This window comes from Labrus bergylta, chromosome 21, assembly GCF_963930695.1.
Source record: "Labrus bergylta chromosome 21, fLabBer1.1, whole genome shotgun sequence".
NCBI classification, from domain to species: Eukaryota; Metazoa; Chordata; class Actinopteri; order Labriformes; family Labridae; genus Labrus; species Labrus bergylta.
Genome location: NC_089215.1, coordinates 6,908,304 through 6,932,341, shown reverse-complemented (window position 1 = coordinate 6,932,341; position 24,038 = coordinate 6,908,304). Strand labels below are relative to the sequence as shown.

General features: G+C 39.6%; 2 protein-coding genes across 2 annotated transcripts; both read right to left on the bottom strand.

Moving 5' to 3' along the window:
• Positions 1-9,848: 9,848 nt before the first annotated feature.
• On the bottom strand, positions 9,849-16,601 carry cox7a2l (cytochrome c oxidase subunit 7A2 like). Its single transcript, XM_020646272.3, has 3 exons — positions 16,399-16,601; positions 10,925-11,059; positions 9,849-10,197 (listed from the first exon to the last, which is right to left on the bottom strand). Exons 1-3 carry the CDS (start codon positions 16,585-16,587, stop codon positions 10,057-10,059), a joined length of 465 nt encoding a protein of 154 aa, XP_020501928.2. The 5' UTR covers positions 16,588-16,601; the 3' UTR covers positions 9,849-10,056.
• Positions 16,602-18,678: 2,077 nt separating this feature from the next.
• On the bottom strand, positions 18,679-23,258 carry kcng3 (potassium voltage-gated channel, subfamily G, member 3). The gene is made up of 2 exons (XM_020646271.3): positions 22,428-23,258; positions 18,679-20,931 (listed from the first exon to the last, which is right to left on the bottom strand). The coding sequence occupies exons 1-2, from the start codon at positions 23,051-23,053 to the stop codon at positions 20,286-20,288; spliced, it is 1,272 nt and encodes a 423-aa protein (XP_020501927.1). The 5' UTR covers positions 23,054-23,258; the 3' UTR covers positions 18,679-20,285.
• Between the last annotated feature and the right edge of the window lie 780 nt (positions 23,259-24,038).

Sequence of the window (24,038 nt, the reverse complement as noted above, 5' to 3'; positions counted from 1 at the left end):
ACAAAGTGTCTTAGCCCTTAAAAGAGCTCCTGAGGTGTGAAACTGTTAATAGTGAGGAGGACTTTTTCTCAAGCTGAGGAGAAAATGGAGAAATATTCTGCAAGCACTATTGCAGATCATATTATTGGATTCAATCATAATAGAAACTGGATCAGTTTTATTTTTTGTTAATTATTCATGAATTTCACATTTTTATTTCAAGAATCTGACAAAATAACACTTCTGAAAGATGGCCGCAAGAACATTTCTTAAAGAGTGTATTAGTCTTTATTATGGCAGCATATTCCACTTTATGCTGGATCGTCTGTGTGATCAGTTTCAGTTCAATAAAAAACCTTTTTATTTTTATATAATGTATTTGTCCATTAAAAGGCACCTAAACAGGAACACCAAAGAGTGCAAAGTAGAAACATAAAACATCAAATAAATAAAGTAGACTATAGATATACTTAAGTGGACAGAGATTGGAATAACAACGAGAAAGAAATATGTAACCACAGCTGTATGAAAGTAAACTAATGGGTAAAACATCTATTTATCTCCTCTAGCTCACTCTGACACATGGGGTACTCATATTCTTTAAAATAATAAAACACCTATAAGGATCTGCTGTCACACAGCAATAGAATAAACTGTACTTCTTTAACGCTTTCAAGTGAAACTGTACAGCCTTCAATGTTGTTGTTGCCGTCTTTGTATTCTTACTCCACCCTTTGTGTGCAAAGGGAAGACATTTGTCTTTCGTTCACACTGTGCAAAGACATAGGCTACAATACAAACATCCGTATACCACGTAGTACAGAATAATCAGAAAAACACATACATTATAATTATAATTACTCTAAAAGCTGCAATAAAAGGATCGCCTAGTGCGAAGGAACAAAGTGTGCTGAGGTAGCAGGCCCGATTTAAAAAACAACTTTTATTTGCCCTGAAGGCAGCAGCTGAAAGAAGTGATTCAAAGGATGGCTGCTGTCCTCTAAAGTGTTGAAACTAATTTAAATCTATAAAAATAAATTGTAAAAACCTGCTACATAGGTTTCGGGTTTTGTCTCCTCCTGCTGGGCTGTGTGTGAACCAAGCTTCTATACTGACAGCTTCAGGAGGAGCTGAAAATATTGATACTTTTAAACCCAAACTAAAGACGTACCTATTTAGTCAATATCTTTTTCTGTATATTTCAATTCTAAATTCATTTTTTTAAATTTCCTATTGGTGTGCATTAGTCTCTACTTCTCTACTTCTAAATCAATGGTCATTTCTACCCTGTTTTCTCACTTTTTTTTTAATGTTTCTTCTTGTTTTTCAGTCGCTGTAAAGCATTCCCAAAGTGGGGATCAGGATCGCTCAAGACAAGAGGCAGGTCACAAGGTGCCTTCCAAAAAACGAATAAGCTAATTTTACCTATTGCCCTTGAAATATCCACAAAAGAAAGGGGGATCAATAAAAAAAAAACTTATCATGAAATGATATTTACGTGTGGAAATACTGAAAGTGTCGGTCTGCACATGACAGCAACAATGTAGGTGTCTGCTACTCCTTACACACAAAGACACAGTCTTTCTATGTCCACACAGTGCTCAGATCTAAACATGGAAATGAGTTGTATTCCACGATGAGCAATTATTACAATAAATTACAATATAAAATAATTTAATGGTTTTGAGGTTGTTGTATTCTTTTCTGTTCTTTTGTTTACCAGGGTTTGGATAGGCTGCTTAATGCATGTGTGACGTGATCTTATTTTGGGGGTCACAAGCTGAAAAGTTTGGGAACTCCTGCTTGACGCTCCTCTGACTTGGGTGTGTACTATCATTTTGAACCTCCACACTGCACTGAAAACAGATTGATTAACCCTAACATGTAAGCCCACATGAGGAAGTTAATTTACCTTCAAAAATGTCAGCAGCTTCACTGACTAATTCAGTTGACGGGGGCGGTATATTGACAGCTAGAAGGCACAGATGTTTCATTCTGTGGAACAGCTGTTGCGCTACTATTTTCTCCTTATGTCTCTTTCAACCCCATTTCAGGTGGGCGGGACTAAGACTCAAGGAGACAAGGAAAGGAAAGGAATTGAGGACGTAAAAACTAAGATATAAGAATAAGTCTATTTGTAAAATATGTCTCTGTTATTTGTCTTTTGAATCTGAAAATTCTCAAACCTGTAGATGGCGCTGTTGGTCAACCTGCATGTATGCTGTGTGTGTGTGTGTGTGTGTGTGTGTGTGTGTGTGTGTGTGTGTGTGTGTGTGTGTGTGTGTGTGTGTGTGTGTGTGTGTGTGAGAGAGCTGAGAGGTTATAAATGAAGACAAGAACTCAAGCCTTACTCTCATTTGCAAAGTAATAAAAACTAATCAGCATTATGGTTGGGCAGTCATTTATTGAAAGAGTCTCCGGGAAAAGTTAAAGACAAAGTGCAAAACTTGCTGCAAAGTGAACTTCCATCTCTCACACACACACACACACACACACACACACACACACACACACACACACACACACACACACACACACACACACCAACGTCGTTCTGCACCTGAAGCTGACTACTGATGAATACTGTTCCTTTTTAAACTCCCATTAATCTTGCTCCAACTCTATTTCAACTCCCTCCTCCCTCTCCCGCTCTCATTCTCATTCCACCTTTTCACATCCTCAGGCGACCATATTGATTCCCTCTCATTTTAGGGGCATTAATTTCCCTCCTTTCAAGCCGCCCACGTCCCTTGTTCCCCCTCCCAGCCGGTAACCATGAATGAAAGTTACATTTTCTGCATTGCAGTGTCAAACTGAAATGTAAATGAGGACTGTAGCCTGCAAACTGTCTCGTCACTGTCACACAAAACAGCTGAAGTAATAACACGCAAAAATAAGAGACGTGTTTTGTAAGATTGGTGGACAGTTTGTGCATAGTGCTGGGGGCAGAACTGTCCATCTGCCCTGTGTTTGAACTCTTATGTAAAGTTGTTGCCAGGGAGAAATTCGGAAAATAGCCTAGAGCAAAAAGGGAAAAAAGCAATTTGCAATAACCATACAGGAAGGGGACGGATTTCAAAACCTCTTCAGTAGCCTACATACACTTACAACACCAATCAACACTTCTTTTTTTAAACCTCAATCCCTGCCTCCCTGTCTCTGATGAAATTCAGTATGACCTCACTCTGGTACCTCCATTACCCTCATTCTCCAGTCAGTATTTCCTATTTCCACTTTGCCATCACCTGTGGAGAGCAAAGAAAGTGGCGAGTGTGGCCCTGAGAGAGCAGAATATCTCACCTCCGGCTTCCTTGTAGTGTGAATGCATTTATTGGAGATATGATTCATAGATGTTGCCGCACCGGGCATGTCACATTCGTGTGTCTCTTCGTGTCCCTTTGAGATGCTCTTTTATGTGTAATTGATGTACTTTGTGGACTGAAATGTCGACGGATTTGCTTTGTTCATGCGCTCAATTGGGTTTGTGTTCATTTCGTCTGCCAGACAAGTAGAAGGCCATCACACACACACACACACAAAAGCTAGCTCCTGCTTCTCAAATTGCTCTCCTCATTCAATCTCAGAGAACTTTATTTATTCATTATTTGTTCTCAGGCTCTGCTATTGTGGCAGGGGTATTGTGAGAAGAGGTAATTTGTCACTCCCCTCCCCTGCCCTCCCCCAAGCCTTTTTTTTTCCCTTTTGTTTCTTCAAGCTGGTTGTTGTGTCTGGTGTTAGCAGAGCTGTTGTGTTTCTGCATTGTTTCACTCAGGAGGGACTGACTGAAAGAGTTGGGGTATACTGTGAATTAGGATGTATGCTTTGCTCTGTGCAGAGGATCATCCAAAATTAAACCTGCCTAAATCGATGCATTTAAGGTATAGCATTAAATCAAATGGCCGTGTAACGCATATAGATTAATGCTGCAGGGAACAGAAAACTAAACCCAACCGAAAAAAAACCCCTGCCTTGCAGATCCACCCAACCACCCTGCCATTTGGAAACCTTCTTGATATGACAGCCCTCAAACCAAATGTTCCGTCTCACTGCTCATAATAATTCTCTGCAGCAAGGCAACCTTTGAAGCCAAGAAAGTTTCGATTAATGCCGAGTACATGAACAGCTCAACCCCGTAAGATGAAGTCAGCATGGTGAACAAGTGAACCGCGAACAGACCAAACCAAAGTTGAGATTGATGAATTGGATTGCCAAAAAAACGTGACACTAAGAGAATTCTTATGTCGCAGTATGACGCTAACATGTCAGCTGGAACAGTTTATAAATTTGCAATTTCTTATTATGTCCATACTTTTGACATAACTTATTCTGTTGGGCAACCCTTTCAACTACACACCACAAAGCCTGATTTCTGCAATTGTTTCTTCATGAAGTAAAGTCAGCCAACGCAGAAAGTCAGGCAAACTGTTTATCTGGCTTTCAGAGTTCCTTAACCTGAAATGAAATTTTCCCCACATTTTTCACACAATTTTGCAACTATGTAATTCTCATAACAAGACTGTATCAGAATTCAATATTTTTTCTCGTCTACCTATTTTTGCACTGCTGGGTGAGAAGTGGGGCGTTATAAGGGCCAATTCCATTTTCAATTTTCCTCCAATTTCTCCGATACATCCCCAGTTTAACAGCCTATTACTCACACCGTTATCTACTCGCTCACGACTCGCTTGTTTCCTGTGTTTCATCCCTCCATTTGTGATAGTTTCCGGTGTTAACGCTCCCCCTGGTACAAGCCTCATTAACATTTGGAGGACTGTGTTATCGAGAGGCAAACATGTTAGTGCAGATCTCCGCCGTGTCTCTTCTGTGGGGTGTAAGAGCGAAAACAAAGGGATCGATTGTTACTGAGGGATGCTCAAGTGGGCTGTCGTGACGCAAGAGAGGTGGGGGAGATAAAATGCTTTGTTGTTTATCCAAGAAATCATAGGTAAAATTCATGTGAATGAATCATTATTATCTGTGGAGAAAAGAAGATGTAAAGAGAAAGGCTGGGCAGGGGAAAGACAAATTACTTAGAAAGGAAGTTACCAAAATGATCTAGAGAAAGTTACTCAGGTATATCCCAAATCTTGTGCTCAGACCCCTTGAGGGACTCACAGTATAAATCTGGAGGTTAAGTTTTTTTTTTACAGCCACAAACAGATTTGTCACTGACAGATGTGGTGGGTCTTTTCATTCAAAAATATTTTAATTAGCCACAAAAGGATTTACCCTACTGACTTTGGTAAATTTCTAACAATCATTTTTTTTTTAAATTATGCCCACTTCCTGCATTTGTTTCTTAAAGTTTGCAATCGTTTTCTGGAACTGTCTGATGTTTAGTCAGAGTGTACATTTAGAGATTTGAACGCGTTTTAACAGCATCTGGCTTTTTTTGTTCAAAGCTAGGTTGTCAGTCTGTTTCAACAACCATTGGTGAAATCTTGCACAAACATTCATGGTCCCCAGACAGTGGCGATCCTAAAGTATGTTGGGACCCTAAGCGAAAATCAATTGGGGGGGCCCTCTACCCAGCGTTCATCACCTTTACGTCTGCCATTGTCCCCATGCTTAGTCCTCTTCCTCTTTTTTTCCTGTTTAGTTTTTTCTCTCTTTTCATTGAAAAACTTTGGCTTGCACGCAACGCTTAGCAGGGCAATGAGAGTGAGTGCCATCAGATGGGGCCCCCTTAGGAAGGCTTCCTACTGTCATTGCAAAATTTGCGCACTTCGAGCCACTGCTTTGGTTTAAGTTTGTGAGCTCTCAGGGGCTCGCTACTGGTCAGGGGCCCCCAAAACAGCTGCCTTTGCCTTGCCTGTTGACAAGCAGCGCCTCTGTCCCCAGAGGATTGGTCTGACTGGCTTTTCTTTGCCATCAACAATCAGATGAATTAGAAACTACAACTGTAAAAAACAAAACAATGACACTGGGATTTCAGTCTCTGAACTAGATTTAGGCAATTACTCTGATCAAGAGCCAGATTGGGATCATACTTGTAATTTTTTCAATGAAATACAATTTTTAAAGGAATCACTCTCAAGATTTAAAATCGGAGTACACAATCTGTGACAGGATTGCTAGTTTTTTTTCTGACTTGTCTACTCATATTTTCTGCTTCTCAAAGATATGTAGAACCTAGATATGAGAACTGAAACATTAGTGTTACGTTAAAAACCTGTCTGGTATGAGTCTGACAGTTACACAATAATAAAAAACTGGATAATTAACTGTGCAAGCTAGCCGCCCTTGTCCCTGAGCCATGTTTCCATGGTAACCACCAATGACATCTACTCAAACACATTAGAGGAAAGCATGGCTTGATTGGCAGCATGTGGACGTTGTAGAAAAAGTCATGTAGGTGAAGGTTGAACCTTTTGTAACTACTGTAAATGTACAATTCATTAGACTGCTTCTTTATTCAGTCGTTATTCAATTGACATTTCTTCAATATGGTGCAGCATGCTTTAAATGGAGGAACAGTGTGAAGGTGCAGCCTCTGGGGTAGAGTATTAGTTTGCACAGATAACTCTGTAAATAAGAACTATTAAGGACTCAGCCTTGGGTCCAATAGAACATCCTAAAGCATTAATAGTAATGACATCACATAATACAAGCTAAACACAGGCTCACAGCAGGAACATGTATGTGAACTAACCACTAAATCTGAACCCTGCTTTATCAAATGAGTGGTATGGAGAAACACTCACCTAAAGTAATGTGTGGTGTCTTTATTTATTTACAGCGCTCATTTCACCCCTCATCAATTATCCCTTTTGTTTTGTGTTTTTCCTTCAGTATTGATGCAATGACAAAGGGAGATCCAGAGCGGGCTCATTTTGACAAATGAAGGTGCCATATTTAATAAATCAAACTGTTGAATGGGAATCCATCAAGGTAAAAAAAAAAAAAAATCAACAACTTAATGCTTTAAAAGAAAGAAAATGTTAGACAACGCATACAACTATAGCATTCCTGTACCCCCCCCCAGTCTATAAAGCTTCCTGGGACACAATTGTGCTGTATCGTCTCTGCAAAACGGCAAGATGTTAAAATAATAAAATGTCAATGAGTCAGCGTTATGACTTCTGGTAGTTGACATTTCTATAAATCAGACACATAATGGAACTGATGCTGTGTTTAGGCTTGCCACAGGTGTGGCTCTAGAGATGGAAATGTTGCTCCATCACATATTTTTGAATCTTGAATTGACTGTCAAAATCTGAGTGCTGAAATTGATGATTCCATAAGGTAAATCCTGTGACTTTTTTTAATCTGACATAACCAGGTTGAAATTGTTAATGATAATGTTGATAATGTCAAAAAAGAGACACACACACACACACACCAAAACGGAGCGTTGTGAGAGAGCTGGTTTGTACAGGGTCACAAACCTCCTCTGGTGCTTGATTCATGTTATATTTTGATGAAAGCACAGCACAGATGTTTCATTTAGACCACAGGGAAGTGTTTGAAAAGGTGGAAAAGGGGGATGATATGTCCTCTTTAAGGTATGGTGGACAGCCAATGAGTGTCTTCAAGCTAAATACTTATGCAGGCTGATATGGATTTGTATAGTGAGACACGAAACCCCAAAAAGGAACAAAAAGTTGAAGTTAGATATTATTTAGAGAAATCTAATTAAACAGACAAAATGTGGAGTTGGGTACAGCATTAATGAGATTTTGAACACATACCAATTGCTCATTTTGTCTCATAAGCTTGGAAAATAAGACAAGATATTTTGTTCAATGAGAGTTTGTCTTACTTTTTGTTTTCTCTTTTTGTTTCATGACAATGAATAGACCTACTACGCACTCTGATCCTGGAATGATTTAACTCATGGTGGCATAAATGTATCTATGACACAATAATGAGATAAAAACTTCAAACTATTAATGAAATTCTTGAAGCTTTACCTTCTTTCAATGTCAATTAGAAAATGTCGACATGCTAAGTTACAGAGATGAAAACATTGAACCGGGCTTGTCTTACATCAGTAACACATTGACAAGAGGTCAAAGTTCTACCATTCAGCTTTAAACTGTCTACGATCTATTTTCAGTGCATCACTGCTGAGAAGATGACTGTTCTGGCCCTGTGTTCCATTTTACATGTACAAGCTTTGTGCTACCTGTTTACAAGTGGGTGAGCTCTCTGTGAAGACTGCACGAGTGAGTTCAATCGACTCTGAATGTTCAGCTGCCAAGCGTCATGAGACCCTCTGTGCCCCTTCCCTGTGAAATCAATACAAACACCGAGATGAAGTGCACGTTTCAACATGCACAGCAAACCAATGGATCAAGGTGTCTTTATAGTATGCCTCAATGATGGACTCTTAGGGACCAAATGAATGGAAGCGGCAGTGTGGTTGAGAGTAAACAGAAAGGCTTACTATCGTAAGACATGTCAGATCTTCCAGCCTCCTGCTAATATTTCCTTCACCATGGATGAGAAGTTTCTTGGAATAAGGACTCCGGCTTCCAGCGAGAACTTCGATGAAGATGGCCATAGGTGCACGAGTGGGTCAATTGGTTATCAGCACGGAGAATTCTGGAGAATTTCAATGGCGTCTGAGACCACTATCATGACCGTAAAGATCAAGTAGGAAGAAGACAACGCAAAGAAAACCAAATAACATCGAAATGAATAATGGATGGCGATGCTGGTAAGTCCTACGAGAAAAACAGTTTAATTTGTTTGTTAAGTATCATGGTTGTTGAGCCTGGGACCATTAAGACACCTAATGACTGAAAGACACTTTAATGTGATTGAATAACCGTCATTAGACAACAAAGACTTTTAATCTTAAACTTGCCATTCTGCATAATGAATACTTGTGTCTCAATGGGAATTTTGAGTATATTTTGATGGCTTTACTTTAGGGCTTAAGGTCAAACATTGAACACTTGACTTTTACTGTAATGAGTAGTAGTTTTATAATGTGGTTTATTTCTTTTAATGGATTATTTTTTGGGGGGGTTTGCTGTTACTAATAGGACAGCTGAAGATAGTGGATGTGGAGGAGAGAGAGTGTGGTAGACCTGCATTTAAAGGTCTGGGCCGGGACTCGAACCTACAACTGGTAAGTCGAGGATGATACCCTCTGTAAAACAAACCCCCGCTCTATTAACTGAGCTAAACCAGATGGGATTAACATAAAAACACTTTTTTCTTAAACAAATAATTTGAATTTAATGAGATAAAGCACACTGGGAAACTGGATCAGGGATTTAAAGGAGTCATTTATTTGTATAGTGCAAATGTTATCTCAAGACACTCTACAAAAAGAGCAGGTTTAGACTGTACTCTTTGTAGTAACATTACTCACAGAGCCTGAACCCTTCTTTTGAAGACTGCTGTATAAGGTCGATGACGCTTTTGTTTTCACCTTTCATCATATTTACGTCGAGGCCAGGGAGAAAAAAAAAAACGCAGAGTGAAATTATCCTGAGTGTTTGAGCAGTTTGACTTGTCATGTCTGCCTGAAACTACCATCCCCACACACACACACACACACACACACACTTGACAAACTAGGCGAGAGGCATCTGACATCACTCCCGGCCCACACGTCTAAAAACTGCATGAGACGGTCCTTACGCCAAGTGAGCAGCAGCTATGTTCCAGACGAGGTGTCTCCATCATGCCTGCTCGCCTGCACACACATGCCACAAGCCTGTTGAGGACCAGGAGCGGAAAAAAAAGACAACACAGCTTCTATTTCTGTAAGAGCGTAAAGAGACGATGAAGCTCTGCGTTCTATAAACAGTCTCATACATGATGCCCATGTGTCTCGCTTTCTTTCTTACAGTGATAGCTGCTTCAATTAAATACAATGTATATATAAAATGTAGACAAAAAGGAAGACAATCTTTCATCTTTGTTTCCCCTTAAAATTTATTAATTTAGACATTTTAGACAGAAGACAGAAAATATTGCTGTTATTATTGGTGTGTTGCACTAGCAGCGATTCATTCATTCATCTTTGAGTCCCAAGAGGTGGCAGAACGAGGGCAGATGGAGACTGTTGGGAATGTTGGGTTGATGTGTTACAGAGAAAGATCCCTCGGTTTGTGTTGGTCACTTTTTGCTGGGCTGGGCTGCGATGTAAAGAGCCACAAGACAGTACAGAGCGCCTCCTACAGTGAGAGCCATGGTGGTGCGGTACAGTAGCCTGTCGGGAACGCCGCGCTTCAGATGAATGGGGATACCGTCTGATGACTGAGAGAGGACGAAAAAGGAGGGAGGAGATGAATGGGAATTTGGGGGAGGGTTGTAGCAAGAAAACAGGAGGAAAAAAAAAATACAGTAATAATAATAATAATAATAACGGAACAGAGTGCACAGTTATTTTTTTAGGCCATTTTGGCTTCATTAGATAGGTTAGCAGAAGAGAGAAACTAAATGTTTGGAGAAGAGAGTGGGGAACGACATTCAGCACAATAAAGCATAATAAAGTATTTCAAAATTCAAAAGATTAATTTTGAGAAAGTTTCCATAAGGACATCATTTTTGGCATACTGCTATTCATTTTCAAACATCTTCTGCTTTTTTGAATTTTATTTTTTCCCCCTCAAAATTAAAATGGGAAGTAGAAAACTTTTTTTCAAAACGCATTCAAAGAGCAAAAAACTGTCTCTAAAATAATTCATTAGAGAAGTACATATATTTATTCAATTATGAGAGCATGTTTTTCTCCTGTGTGTTATTGACTTTTGAAGGTTAGAGGGGCTTATTGTCACTCTTAATTCCCTTTGTGTGATAAATATTGAAACGGTGGAAGGGGAGGTGGGGCAGGAGGCGATTAAAAAACAGAGCAAAAGTGAAAATCAGTCATTAACTTAAAATAAGAAATCATCAATGCAGGTTATCTACTATTATTCTGAGGATTTGATTCACTGCGGAAACTTGTGTTGTTGTGACTAACATGCTCTTTGCTCTCCATTACCTGGAATATCCTCTGGAAATCAGGAACCTTGTTTGCTCCCAGGTACTCCACCGTGGCTCCAGCCTCTGACACCACCTTGGTGGGAGTGGCAAAGATCATGGTTGGAGCCTCTGCTGGCACACCCGGCCTCAGCCCCTGATCAAAAACAACCAAATGGTCACAATTTGCTAAATTCATTCAAAGTTATAACTAATGCATGCATGAAATATATTAATTTACAACATACATGGAGGGTCCCCGAAACTCTTTTGGATTTTTTTTACTTTTCTAAATGAAATGCACAGTCAATGTAACGAGCAGATTCACGTCAATCAGCGCATCATCATCAATCACGCTTACAGTGACTTTACGATGGTCAAGAACAAGATTGTTTTGTTGAGTCATTTCTCCAGAATGACACAATTTGGTGCCTCCTTGGTGAAATATTCAAATTGAGGGGTTGAAATATTTGTCCAGTTGGCTGAGGGAAATATTTTTAATTGTAACTCAAACAACAATAAATTGGCCCAGAGCACGTTTGAGATATTAACAGGTGAGCCAGTGCACCTGTTACCACTGTTGAATGAACCGGCAGCAATTTAATTGCATTAGTATTCTGAACTCTGAACATAATGTGAACAGATTGTCTGATGTGGAACAAACTAAATGAATATGAAGTAGTTATAACCAATGTAGATATTTTTATTTATTTTTACTTGTGTCCAAATGACGGGGGATTAGAAAATGCTTGGGGCTGCAGTTTGGTAGAAAACTGAACATAAACTTAAGAGTGTAAACAAAATTTGATTTTGGATCTTCCATGTTAGACAATTCTTTTTTTCTGATTGGATTTTGTGGATGTTACTCAACAGTATTTGGCAGAATTAAGGAGTGCCAAACCTGGGCAAATGTCTGTTCCTGATAGGCCTGAATAACTGGGAATCAGACCGTGCGTCATGTAATTGATAAAGCTTATAATAATTATGCTGTGAATCTTATTAGTGCCCATCTTATTTCTCCTAGCCGAGGAAAAAGTCACGCCAAATGGTTGAACTACTTCCCTTAATGAATTGGAGGAAGCCACCTGGTTATGTGGCTGTTACCATCTGTTGAGCTCCTATTTTCAATTACTTCATCCTGCACCCGTTTCAATCCGAGACTATAATTGGGAGTCTTAACAGAAGGTATAATAGTTGGTATTATGTTTTTGTTTCATATTTTACAGCTTGTTTTTAAAATGTTAAAAAGATTATTATTAATGAAAAGAATGAAAACGAAATGTATCGCTTTCAAGGTCACTGTGTTTGAGGCAATTGGTGAAAATGGGTTGTTTTTCCTTGTTAATCTGTTTTCCTGATCCGCGGCTGCTGCTGCTGCAACTGCTGACATTATGTGTGAGCGTGTCAAACCACAAAAAAAGGACACGCACAGCCGCTCAGTGGGTGCTGGATCCAAAAACTCAAATACTAGAAGAGGACTTGAAAAGTGCTCTACAAGCTCCAGTTTATTTACCATTTAATTAGGTTTTTCAGTAATCATCAACTCAAGAAATAATTTATATCAGGTGAAACAGAATTCTGTGAAGTTTATGTGCGCTCTGTACAGAGCTCAAAGAGTTATTCATCCAGATGATGAAGGTCCTCGTTAAAAATCACTTCAAGTACCAGATCAACACGACAAAATACACCTAACATCTAGGCTCATTTTTGTTTTCACTCGTGTGATATATCGAAAACATGACCATGTATGCTTTTAAACTCTGACTCTTTAAAGACAATGTATGGAAAAAGCTGAAATCAGGCTTCTTTTTCTTTTGTCATTCATTTCCCCTCAGGATACACTGAATACAAGAAATACAAGAATTGACCATGTATACAAGAAATTAGAATGATAGTTCATGCCGCTGCTCTACACTTGACACATTTCATACTGTCAGTAAATAAACCTAAAGGTACATTGTGGTGTTAATGAAGTGTTTCTATTTGATATTCTCTCACTTTGAAAAAGCCTCACACCCACCCTGAGTTTTAAATTACTGGGAGAGCCGTTACCTTTTCAGAGCGTGTGGAGGAAGATAGTGTGGGAGCAGGGACATTAAATCTGACATATGAAAAAGCAGAGGCACTGACAGCAGATTATTTTTACCTCCATTTAAGAGAACGGTTCATTAAAAGTGTTCACAGAATTATAGAAGAAATGAAGAGGATTCCCTGTTTCCTTATCCCCTTGTCCTCGCCTGGCAGGGATTCCCTCACCCCTCATAACACACAAAGGTAATCTAAACTTAAAACTCTACATGACTTAAAGGTTTTACAATCACGTCTGAAAGTTGTTGTCTGCCTATTTGTATCTTTTAACATTTGACAGACAGCCTCTCTATGAAGCTGCCTCAGTTAAAGGAGCAGGTGGCAGCTGATGGAGGAATCCCTGGAGGGACTAATTGAGCAACGGCCACATGACCGGCTGTAGAGGCGATACTTTCAGCTGCACTTTCCACTGTACTTACAGCTATTTCTATAAAAAGAGGCTGTGTCAGCAATTATTACAGTGGAGGTGAGATTTTCTAGTTCTCTGAATTCGCTCTAAGCAGTTGGATTTAGCCGTGTGCTTTGCTTTCACAGCATCCTTCTTTTGATGCCAATGCTTTAAAAGGCATGAAGAAAACACAGGACTGTATGTTGAAATTAGTTTTTTCATTCTTTTAATTCATTTAATAAGAACACTAATGTTAAAGAGCCTATCATGTCAACAATGAAAACATTTTTTTTTTCTTTAAAGTACAGGAGAGTGACAGGAGGAAAAAAAACACTGGCAACAGAAGGCGAACTATCTGGTATGGGCTTTGTTTTCCTTGAGGAATCCTACATCCTAAGTCCTAAATGGACCAAAACAAATTCCCTATCAACTCTTTCATGTATGATCCTTTACCCCTCTTCAGCCTCTTTCTGATATCAGACGTATCTGCAGTGAATTAAAGCGACGGTGATTTTGACCACCAACTGCACATATTTCATTCCCATTTGTGTGCTTTAGTCTCTACTTGGACTTGAGCTTATAGAGCGCTTTTCTAGTCTTCCGACTACTCAAAGCGCTTTTACACCACATGTCACACCCACCCATTCACACACTGATGGTAGTGATGACCGCTATGCAGCATCATCCATCAGAAGTAACTAATGCCATTCATACTTCTAAATCCATTTTTGCTTGTACAATGTTTTGTCACAACTTCATTTTTTTTTTTTTTTTCTTTCTTTCTTGTTTTCTGTCGCTGCGAAGCACTTTGAAATGAAATTTGATTTCTATGAAAGGTGCTATATAAATAAAGCTTTGATTGATTGAAGCTTGAAATCTTGTCAAGGTTTGGATGAAACAAAAGTGGGAAACATTTGTTTTTACATCAGTGGGTGTTTTTGTTTTGTTTGAGATCCACATTGGCTGATATAAGCCCAGGAGAACGCTCTGTAACATTAAGCATCTGAAGGTTTTTTTTTTTTTTGTGTGTGTGGTTTGTTTCAAAGAGCAGTTTCATTTTCTAGCTTTGTGTTTTATTGAACTAGATACGTATATTATAACATGTTAAACTACAGCATGTAAGGTTAGGACAACAAGGGATTTAATCGCAGCAGGTGACGATGATAACAGAAAACTTGAGAATATGTATATATATATTTTCGGCAGTTTTTTCCATGTATCCATTTGTGCAGGGAGACCTTATGTGACAATATGACTAAATAGTCATTTTTTTATGTGTAGATCATATTTATGAGACTTAAACAAAAAAAAAGGGGTTGATTCCAATATGTTTTAAAACCCTTTAAATTGTTTTGACAGTTTTTTTTATTTGTAAAGGGACCACGTACAATATTAAACGTAAGTGTTGCCAAATTGATGCACTGTACCAGAATTATCTTAGAGCTAGTTTACATCTTCAGTCTCAGGTTAAAAATTTAAACATCAATAACAAAATCAACTATATCACACACAGCAGATACTTTTGAAAATGATGCGATTAACTTGTTAAGTGTAATCCAGACGTCAATTTATCATGTTACTTAAAAAAAAAAAGAGCATCTTAAAAAAAAACATACATAGTGCGTAACACTTAGTGTGACCTTTAGAAGAATATTAAGATTATTGTTTATCACCCTCTGCACACCCTACTGGACAAACAGCGGAGCAGCTTCTCCAACAGACTCATACAACTCCGCCGTCACAAGGACAGACACAAGAAATGTTTCTTACCGAAGGCCATGACTCTCTACAACAGCTCACCTCATGTGAGCAGAGAACTGACAATCATGATAATATCTGTCTCTCCTTTACTGTAATCTGTTCTGCACATGTTACATTTACAAATTATCCCTGCACTCATGTTCACTTCATTTGTCTGTCTACTCACCGTTATATTGTTTAGTTTCTGCTTATAATATGTCTACACTCATGCACTTTAACTTATGTCAATACCGTCCATTTACAACTCTTGTTTTTTGCACATTTACATTTAATCTTTCATATTTAATTTACAACCATTTACAACTCTTGTTTTTGCACATTTACATTTAATCTTTCATATTTAATTTACAACCATTTACAACTCTGTTTTTGCACATTTACATTTAATCTTCCATATTTAATCTTCCTATTTAACACTAGTAATGCTTAGTTAAATCCTGGCTGTATATATTCACATTCATTTTTGATATTTTTTTAGTACTTATTTACTTTGTAGTTAATATTATATTGTGTTTAGATTTGCTAACATTGTGTTTTTTTACTCACATTGTGTGTTTAGATAACCTGCTGCTGTAACGCCACAATTTCCCAGTTTGGGATCAATAAAGTAATTCTATTATATTCTATTATATTCTATTATCTCAGTAACTCTCCCCCCCCCTGTTGATGTTTGTCAGCTCTAACAGAATAAATGTCACACACTTTACATGCTGCTTTCACTTGTACATTATCCGGTTTCCAACCCCAAGGCTTCAGGTGTAAGGGGTTACAGGGGTATTTTACAAGTACATAATAACTGGCTTGTTGGATAACTGACAGACAGGAGGGCTTGAAGGCAGACCACCCCTCATATCACAGAATAACAGGGAGGCTGCGGTGTAAAGGACAGAGGGGCAATAATAAAGGTCACATCTGGGCCATTGAATCTCAAAATTGGTTGTAAAGCCACATGAAGACCTGTGCAACACAAAGAAAATGACCTTTCAGGAGGGGGGAAAGCAAAGGGTTAGGTAAAGCTTCTGTGATGAGTCAGGGATGGAAAGAGGAAATTAATTTGTCAAAGAACGGAAATTAAAAAAAAAAAAAAAAAAAAAAAAAGATAAAGAAAGGACAATGCCTCTGTTTGAATCCCAAGTTAGAGCAAATAACTGCATGTTTAATCAATCTTTACATGTGTCAAATATCCTCAAGGGAAGTCATCACATCACAGACAGTGAAGGTCATCCCTTACAGGTCACCACGTGCATCCCCGGGCTCACCTGAGGGCTGTAGGCGGCCGTGGGAGCAGAGCCCGTCAACTTCTGGGTGATCCCGCTGAACTTGTAGTACATTTCACAGCTGAAGGACAAGGGGGAAATGTGGTCGTCCACAACAAAATTCACCCGGTAAAGGGTCTTCCTGCTGCCACCGTCGAGGCAACGTGACGTAGCAGTTAGCTGGCTCGACATTGCCTGTTTAAAATCATTGAAGGGGAGGGGGGTGCAGAGTGATATTTACAGTCCATGGGGCAGAGGCTAGGGGAATGTTAAGTAAATTATACTAAAACTACCCCCTCATGATCTTAAAACTTTGTTGACATTAACTGTAATTGATTTTAAAAAGTCTGTTAATTCAATTTTATTTCTTATTCTCAGGAGACCTGTGAAAAAAATGCATGAGGGATTTTAAATCTTTGTCAACACATTTCTTCTCTCTTAGGACTTGTCTGAGTTCACTTGCGTTCAACGCACGTTTTAAATAATAATACAAATCTTTAAAAGGTCTACGCTGTCCTTTGATAGAAAGTTAAAAAAACAAAAAACAAAAGGTGATCAATTGGTGACAGTGACGCATGTCGGTAATCCATCCTTGAGTTTGATGCCATGAAATATAAAACCGACCTTTGTGGTCCCCTGAGGTTTGATCTCAGTGACTTTTCCTACAACGAGGTCGACATTTGAGTGGTGTTTGAAATGTCTTGGGATTGCAATTAGGTAAGGTTCAGACACCGGCAGTCATGTGACCAGTCTGCCAAAAGCACCAGCAGCAGATCATAGATTACTTTATTCCAGTATGTTAAGTCCTGACCACACTTTACCGCCGTCCCATCATCCTCAGCTGCACTTTTTGTTGAGTTCTTGTATGTAAATGTAGGAATCATATCATATTAGACTACATTATTCCTCTTAAATATCAGCATGTAATGGACATTGTGAATCATAGACAATGGAACGTGAAAATCCGAAAGTCTTTAATTTAAAACACCAAATTTGGTCAGCTAACTAATTAGCCACTGTTTTACAAAAGCAAACATTTGGATCATAGATAGTCTTACATTATAGACAAAAAAATGCCTTGAATCATTGCTAACAATAATGCCAGCTATAGCAAATATTTGAACAGTAGCTAATAGTAATGCTAGGTATAGACTGATTGAATGCCAATGTTAGCTGTTAAGCTGTCACAACAGGTATGAGTAATCAAAGGTTTTGTAGGCCTATTTCCTTGAATATAGTTGGATATAATGTATTTTAACCATCCAGCGTCTTTTCAGTTGCTGTTTAATAAAGAAGGGGTGAAATGATTATAGTTTGTAAACTTCCCTTCATTTATATGACTTGCTTACCTGGAACACAGTAGTAAGGACATTTAAAAGCCAATTTAACTTTCCACCAGTAGTGTGACATTAATGAACAATGGCAACTGTGTGAATATGATGACTATTCTGTTTAACAGTGTCCTCAAATACCATCATCAGAAACAAATAATGGATTATCTTTATAAGAACCACCCCTCCAGTAGATTTGAATGTACTGTATGTATAGAAATATGTTAAGGAGCAGTAAAGCTGTTTTAACGGCTTAATGCTCATTTTTCCTTTAATTTGATTCCTGAAACAGCAAATGAGCTCATTAGGAAAACTTGACACATAAGCCTTAAAGCTGATTGACTGATGTACCTGGAAGCTTTGAACCCCCGAGAACAGGGCAGCAGTTTCAGAGTCGGTTTACTCTTAGAAACTTCACTGTGGCACGATGTTCACCTCAGTGTGACCTCTGATGAGCGCACTCTAAGCCCTTGCCAGCGGGCTCAGGTGTCCCACAAACAGAATGTTTCGGTCCATTGCCTGCAGCAGGCCTTGAGGTGTAAACAGAATGTTATCGCATCAAGACTGATCAAATGCCAGCTGTCAAAAATGTGCTACCCATTTATCACTTTTCTGGGTTACACTGCTGCCAGCAAGTGTGAATGCAGACTCCAGATGTTCACTTTTAATCATAACTTACATGTGCATTACTATAGGGTTACAATTTCCATTTCCTTATGAATCAGTATGTTTCTCATGGCTTTACATATAATAATATGAGAAGCAAAAATAAGCATTTTGCTAAGATGGTGGACCATTGCAGCAGCCCTTGAATATTTCCACATGGTTGAGGGTTATGCAAGAAAGTTTAATGAAAACCCCAGATCAAGATTCACATTGTAAAATTTACTCTTGCAATAATCCATTTTGTGGTCGTTTGATTTGTAGCAAGCAATTACATATTCGACGGCACTTCACTCAGAGTCATTTTATTATAAAAGCACATACATTTATTACATTAACAACAAGACCATTTCTACAGATGAAAACGTTTTGATCGAAGACTTCAATCAGGCCTGGCCGAAATGTACTCAACTATTAGCTATGCTCCATGAGTTAAAATAAAGTATGCGTTGTTGGGTTGGTGGTAAATAATTGATTATCTTTCATTTTGTTGCCTGTTACATTACTTAAAAAGCACATTGATAGCACAACAACAAGAATATTAAGATATGCACGTTCTAAAACGCACATGTAACTCATACAAGGCTGCATGGTTTATGAGGTAATAAGAAATATAGACTATAAGTGTAAGGACGGAGAGATAATGATCAGACTGAGTAATTGTTTAATTTCAACTGCAACAGTGGAGGAAGAGCTTGTTCTGTGCATGTCCGTGTGTGTGTGTGTGCGTGTGTGTGTGTGTGTGTGTGTGTGTGTGTGTAAAAAGAGGATGGTTGATGGCAACAGGAGGAAGAGGAGAGGAAAGGCAGAGAAAGACTGTTGTGTGGGAGACGTGTGGACTTGTTTGTTTGGATCATGTGTCTCTTCAATAAATCATATCATCTTGGCAAACCTCCGACTGTGCAAACATATCTGAATCATGAATGTCAGAACCATCATCTGTGACATCCTCCATTTTTTTCCAGTCTTGTGTTTTTGTTTTTTTTGTCATTTAAATGTATCCCCTTATGTCATTTTCACAATTATTCCAGGAGAAAATGTAAAAGAGCCAGCAGAAAGGTGCGTGAATGTGACCTTTATTTGCAGACAAATCAGCCTCCATTATGATTGACATGCTGGAGAATGAGTTTGCCTTGGAGAATCAGAAATATAAAATACCTTATAATTTACTTACAAATGGTGAGAGCAACACACACTCCCATCTCTTCATTCTTTGCTGACCAGACATGCTGTCTTGTTTCAGGCTCTTTCCCTGTCATACCTTTCCCTTTTATTTGTCCGCCACATTGCATGCCCATATTTCATTATCCTCGGCTTAAACCCCTCCTACACACTAAGCCCTCCACGTGTCCTTTCTCCATCCCCACTTTGCACTTACATGTTCACTCCTTCTCTATTTTTCACAGGTTTAACAGAATGCATTTAGATCACCCATCAATCTTGTGTAACTTGGACCATCTGGGTGCAAAGCTTTATTCATGGTCAGACAAACAAAAACACACTCAAACACATGAGCACTTGATGCAGCATAGAAAAAGAGGCAGGCATTGTTGTAACGATGGGAATACAGTGTAAACAGCAGCCACTGTCAAAACTGGATTTACTGTGCCTGTGTGTGTGTGTTTAATAAATTATAATGGGTGTATTTCTATCCTTTTTTTTTGTTTTTTTGCACAAGTGCAGAAGGAGGCAGGCGCAGAGCGAACTGGCTGCAGATGATGATTGAAGATCATCAGCACAACAGGCAGGAGGTAGACAGGCCAAACAAAATCAGTTGCAGCTCAGGCAGGAAACAGGGCTGTTTATAATTATTTCACATAGGATCAGCAGGTGGTTTGATGAGGCTTCTTCCTGGTCGACGTCTGGCAATCAATGTTCTGGGAAACAAATGTTTTCTCACTGCAGAACCTCTATGGAAAGGCTGCGCTCGTATCTGGCAGAGCGAAGTTTAAGTTCATGGTAGCACTGTACAAAACTGTGGTAGATGAATGTAATGGGCAGTGCCAGGAGAACAATCCCACTCACCACACACATCCCCCCGAGCACCCGCCCCCCGATCGTCACCGGGTAGACATCCCCGTACCCCACTGTAGTCATGGAGATAATGACCCACCAGGCGGCAGCCGGGATGCTCGCAAAATCGTGGTTCCGTGTTTCCAAGTCCAAGCCGTGCTCAAGCAGCTGAGCCAGGGCGCTGTATATCGCCATGGCAACGCACACAAACACCATCAGCATCACCATCTCCCGATAACAGCGCGTGAGCGTCAGCCCCAGAGTCTGCAGGCCCATGAAGTGCCTGGCCAGCTTCATGAGCCAGAACACACGCATCATCCTCAGCACCCGCAGGAACACCCCTGCAACCCCGAGGCCTGCGCCGGGCATCCCCGCCCGGGCCAGTGCCATGGTGACATAATAAGGGGTTATTGCAATGATGTCAATGATGTTCAGGGGCCGGCGTAGGAAGTCCCACTTGTTTCTAGCCACCAGGAAGCGCACAATGCACTCTGCTGTGAACCAGCCGATGCACACGGTCTCCACTATCCTACAGAGGAGAGAAATGAGAGGAACAGACTGTAAACAGGAAATGGCAGAGGGGAGATATGGATGATATGGGATACTGTATGACAATCTGGGTGAGTGACGAAGATGGGAGCAAAGCAGGGGTGATGTTTTGGGAGGAGGGATAACATCTGGTGCAATTTATTGTTGAAAGAAAACACAAGAAAAGACATGCAGTAAGAGATAAAGACGTTGAAACTGCACAGAGGGAGGGATTTACAACCTTCAAAAATGACCTGTGACAAAAACACGTACACTACTGCCCCATTGATCAGCACGGCAAAGGCAATTTAGAGTGAGGTGGTGCTTGTGTTCGAAATAGAAGCAATCAGGTCAAGCAAATACTAGAGCCTAAGGACAATCACATCAGCAGGGTTAAACAGAACCAAATCATAGAGCAACTGTATCGTCCACCACTCTTGTAACTATATTGGAATCCTTTCGACCCTGACTGTAAGATCCAAAACTATGTCCATCCAGCATGCTGCCTGGGTGAACATAACCTCGCCTTATATAGAGAAAAGCAGCTGCAGGCTCCCAAGAGAAGAAAAGAGAACAAGAGCTCCGGAAAATAGCGTTGAAATAAAAGATGCACTTTTTCACCTTGTGTCCAAAAACTGGAGTCAAAATAATATCCAAACGCTGACTTGCAAAGGAAGTGATCCTTCTAAGTGGCTAAATATGTTTCATGTTTGCTTACACTGATATATAATCCATCAGTACATCTTCCTCCTTCAACTCATTAGCCACGGGGATATAATGAAACTGGTCATTATCTATTTTGTTTGTCTTTCTTGTGTACAGTGCATGCCTGTAAATACTGTATATTTGAATTTTTAATAAGGAGAAGTGGGGCCGTTCAGAAAAGACTGTTCAATAATTAACACTAGTTTTGTAGATAATATGGATTGGTTATTGATTTGCTTTCTCTGCTTTTTTGGTCTGAGATGTGGTGCTTATAATGTTCAGTGCTGACTGAAACTTGTCATTGTGCCTTTCTTTTACAGCCGGGGCATTCAATGAGAAAGCAGAAGGACGAATTGAACATATATTAATAATGCTTATTGTTAGACTATATGTTTTAAAAGGGTTGGATGCTTGGATCCAAGTAACTGCTTTTGAAATATAACAAAAAAACAGCCAATACCATCATATTACAGTCCAAAAGCTGGGATTGGGTTAATGATTAAGCATCAACCTTATGGGTGATAAATGGATTGTGCTAATGAGTTTTAACGGTTTCTCTTGGACGCATGCAGGCGCTTTCTTGTGTGCATATACATTTATTATTTACAGAGTGTTGATCATGACAGAAACGCATCCTTGACAAGATTTGGCTGGAATGAAGCCAACACTGACTTTTTCGCATTACAAGTTAAGAGCAAAGTTTAACTTCTAGGATATATTCTGTCAGGTAATAAGCATCAGTATCGCGACTTGTTATGAATCTAACTTGACAGGACCTGGACTTTCTCCTACCTGTGCTCCTCCACTGTGGTTTTCTTGGCTGTGTCCCAGTCCGGCAGGGTGCTTGCACACAGCATGAACATAGAAACGATCACAAAGATGACGGATATTGAAGCCAAAAGCTGCGCCACAATCGAAGAGTTTGGTTCCTCGAATGCTTTGCGCATCATCTCTAGCCATCTTGCGCGCCCTGTGAGCGCAGTCAGTTGCACCGGCTCCACCGGGCTCTGAGGCTCATCCACTGACACTTCGATGCCCTCCTCAGATTCAGAGTCCATGCCAATCTCGGACATCCTGTCGTCCAGCCGTTTTTGACAGCAGGAGTCCAAGTGCGCGCTCTCCAGTCCCCAGTAGAGCATCTCCGTGTAGAAGGACAGCTCACACACTCCGGGAACAAAGCGGAGTTTACCGGAGCGCACGTACAGCATGATGAACACGAAAGCCTGCGCGTGACGGTCGAAAAAGAACTCATTGCGGTCCCGGTCGTAGTCGTCGCACAGTTCAAGAACCTCTTTCTCGGTTGCGCATGCATGAAGGCGGCTGACGCGCCGGAGAGGGAAATCCTTGATCACCTCACGGGTGAAGGCGTACCGGGTCCCCCCCACGTTGAGCACGCAGATGCTCTTCCCGAACTTCATCGTTTCAACCGGTAACCAAACTTAACAGCCCTCTTCTCCGTCCGGTCCCCCTTCCATATCAGGAGTTTGGGGACTTTGAGGAGCCACAGTCTCTCCTTTCCCCGGGGCGTGGTTCACTCTGGATGGAGGTGTCCCTGCGCTAAGCTCCGGGCTGGTGGAAAACTATCCCCTCTGTCCCTCACTCCTCTTCTTCTCCCTCTGTAGCCTGTGTGGAAGGTTCTCCACCCCAGTCAGGGGGAGCCAATCCCATCAATGATGTCACATGCGCGCGCACAGACGCATGTGGAGAAATACTCAAATATAGGAAAACTATAGTGCCATAATTTTACGCACATATATCACCAAAGTAGCACTTGCTCCAGAAAAGAAGCACCCTATCTAAAAAAAATTTTTTACACCTTATTTATTTCCAACAACTTGTTTATTTTTTTTGTTTTAATAATCAACAACAATTAGCCTAATTAAATTGTATAGCCTACTTTCTGTACACAGTACGGTTCTGTTGTACCCAATGTTATCTTCAGAAGAACTTTAGAATAGAATGTCTTTATTGTCATTATACAATTGTACAACGACATTATTTGGCTTCACCTTAAAGTGCACACACATACAAGCATCCACAGCTAAAAACAACAAAAGAAGAAATAAAAAAAAGGAACTCTCATTCAGGTAAGATGGGCAATGTATGGTAGGAGTTATTTACAGGCAGTAGCATAACAGAATATAAATAGATATTGCAGAAATATAAAATAAAGTATGAAATGTAAAATATTACAGAAATATAGATATAAATAAATATTGCACAGATCGAAATGTAAATATTGCAGAAAATATAAATAAATATTGCAGTCTGAAATGTAAATGTTGCAGAAAATATAAATAAATATTACAGTCTGAAATGTAAATATTGCAGAAAATATAAATAAATATTGCAGTCTGAAATGCAAATATTGCAGAAAATATAAATAAATATTGCAGTCTGAAA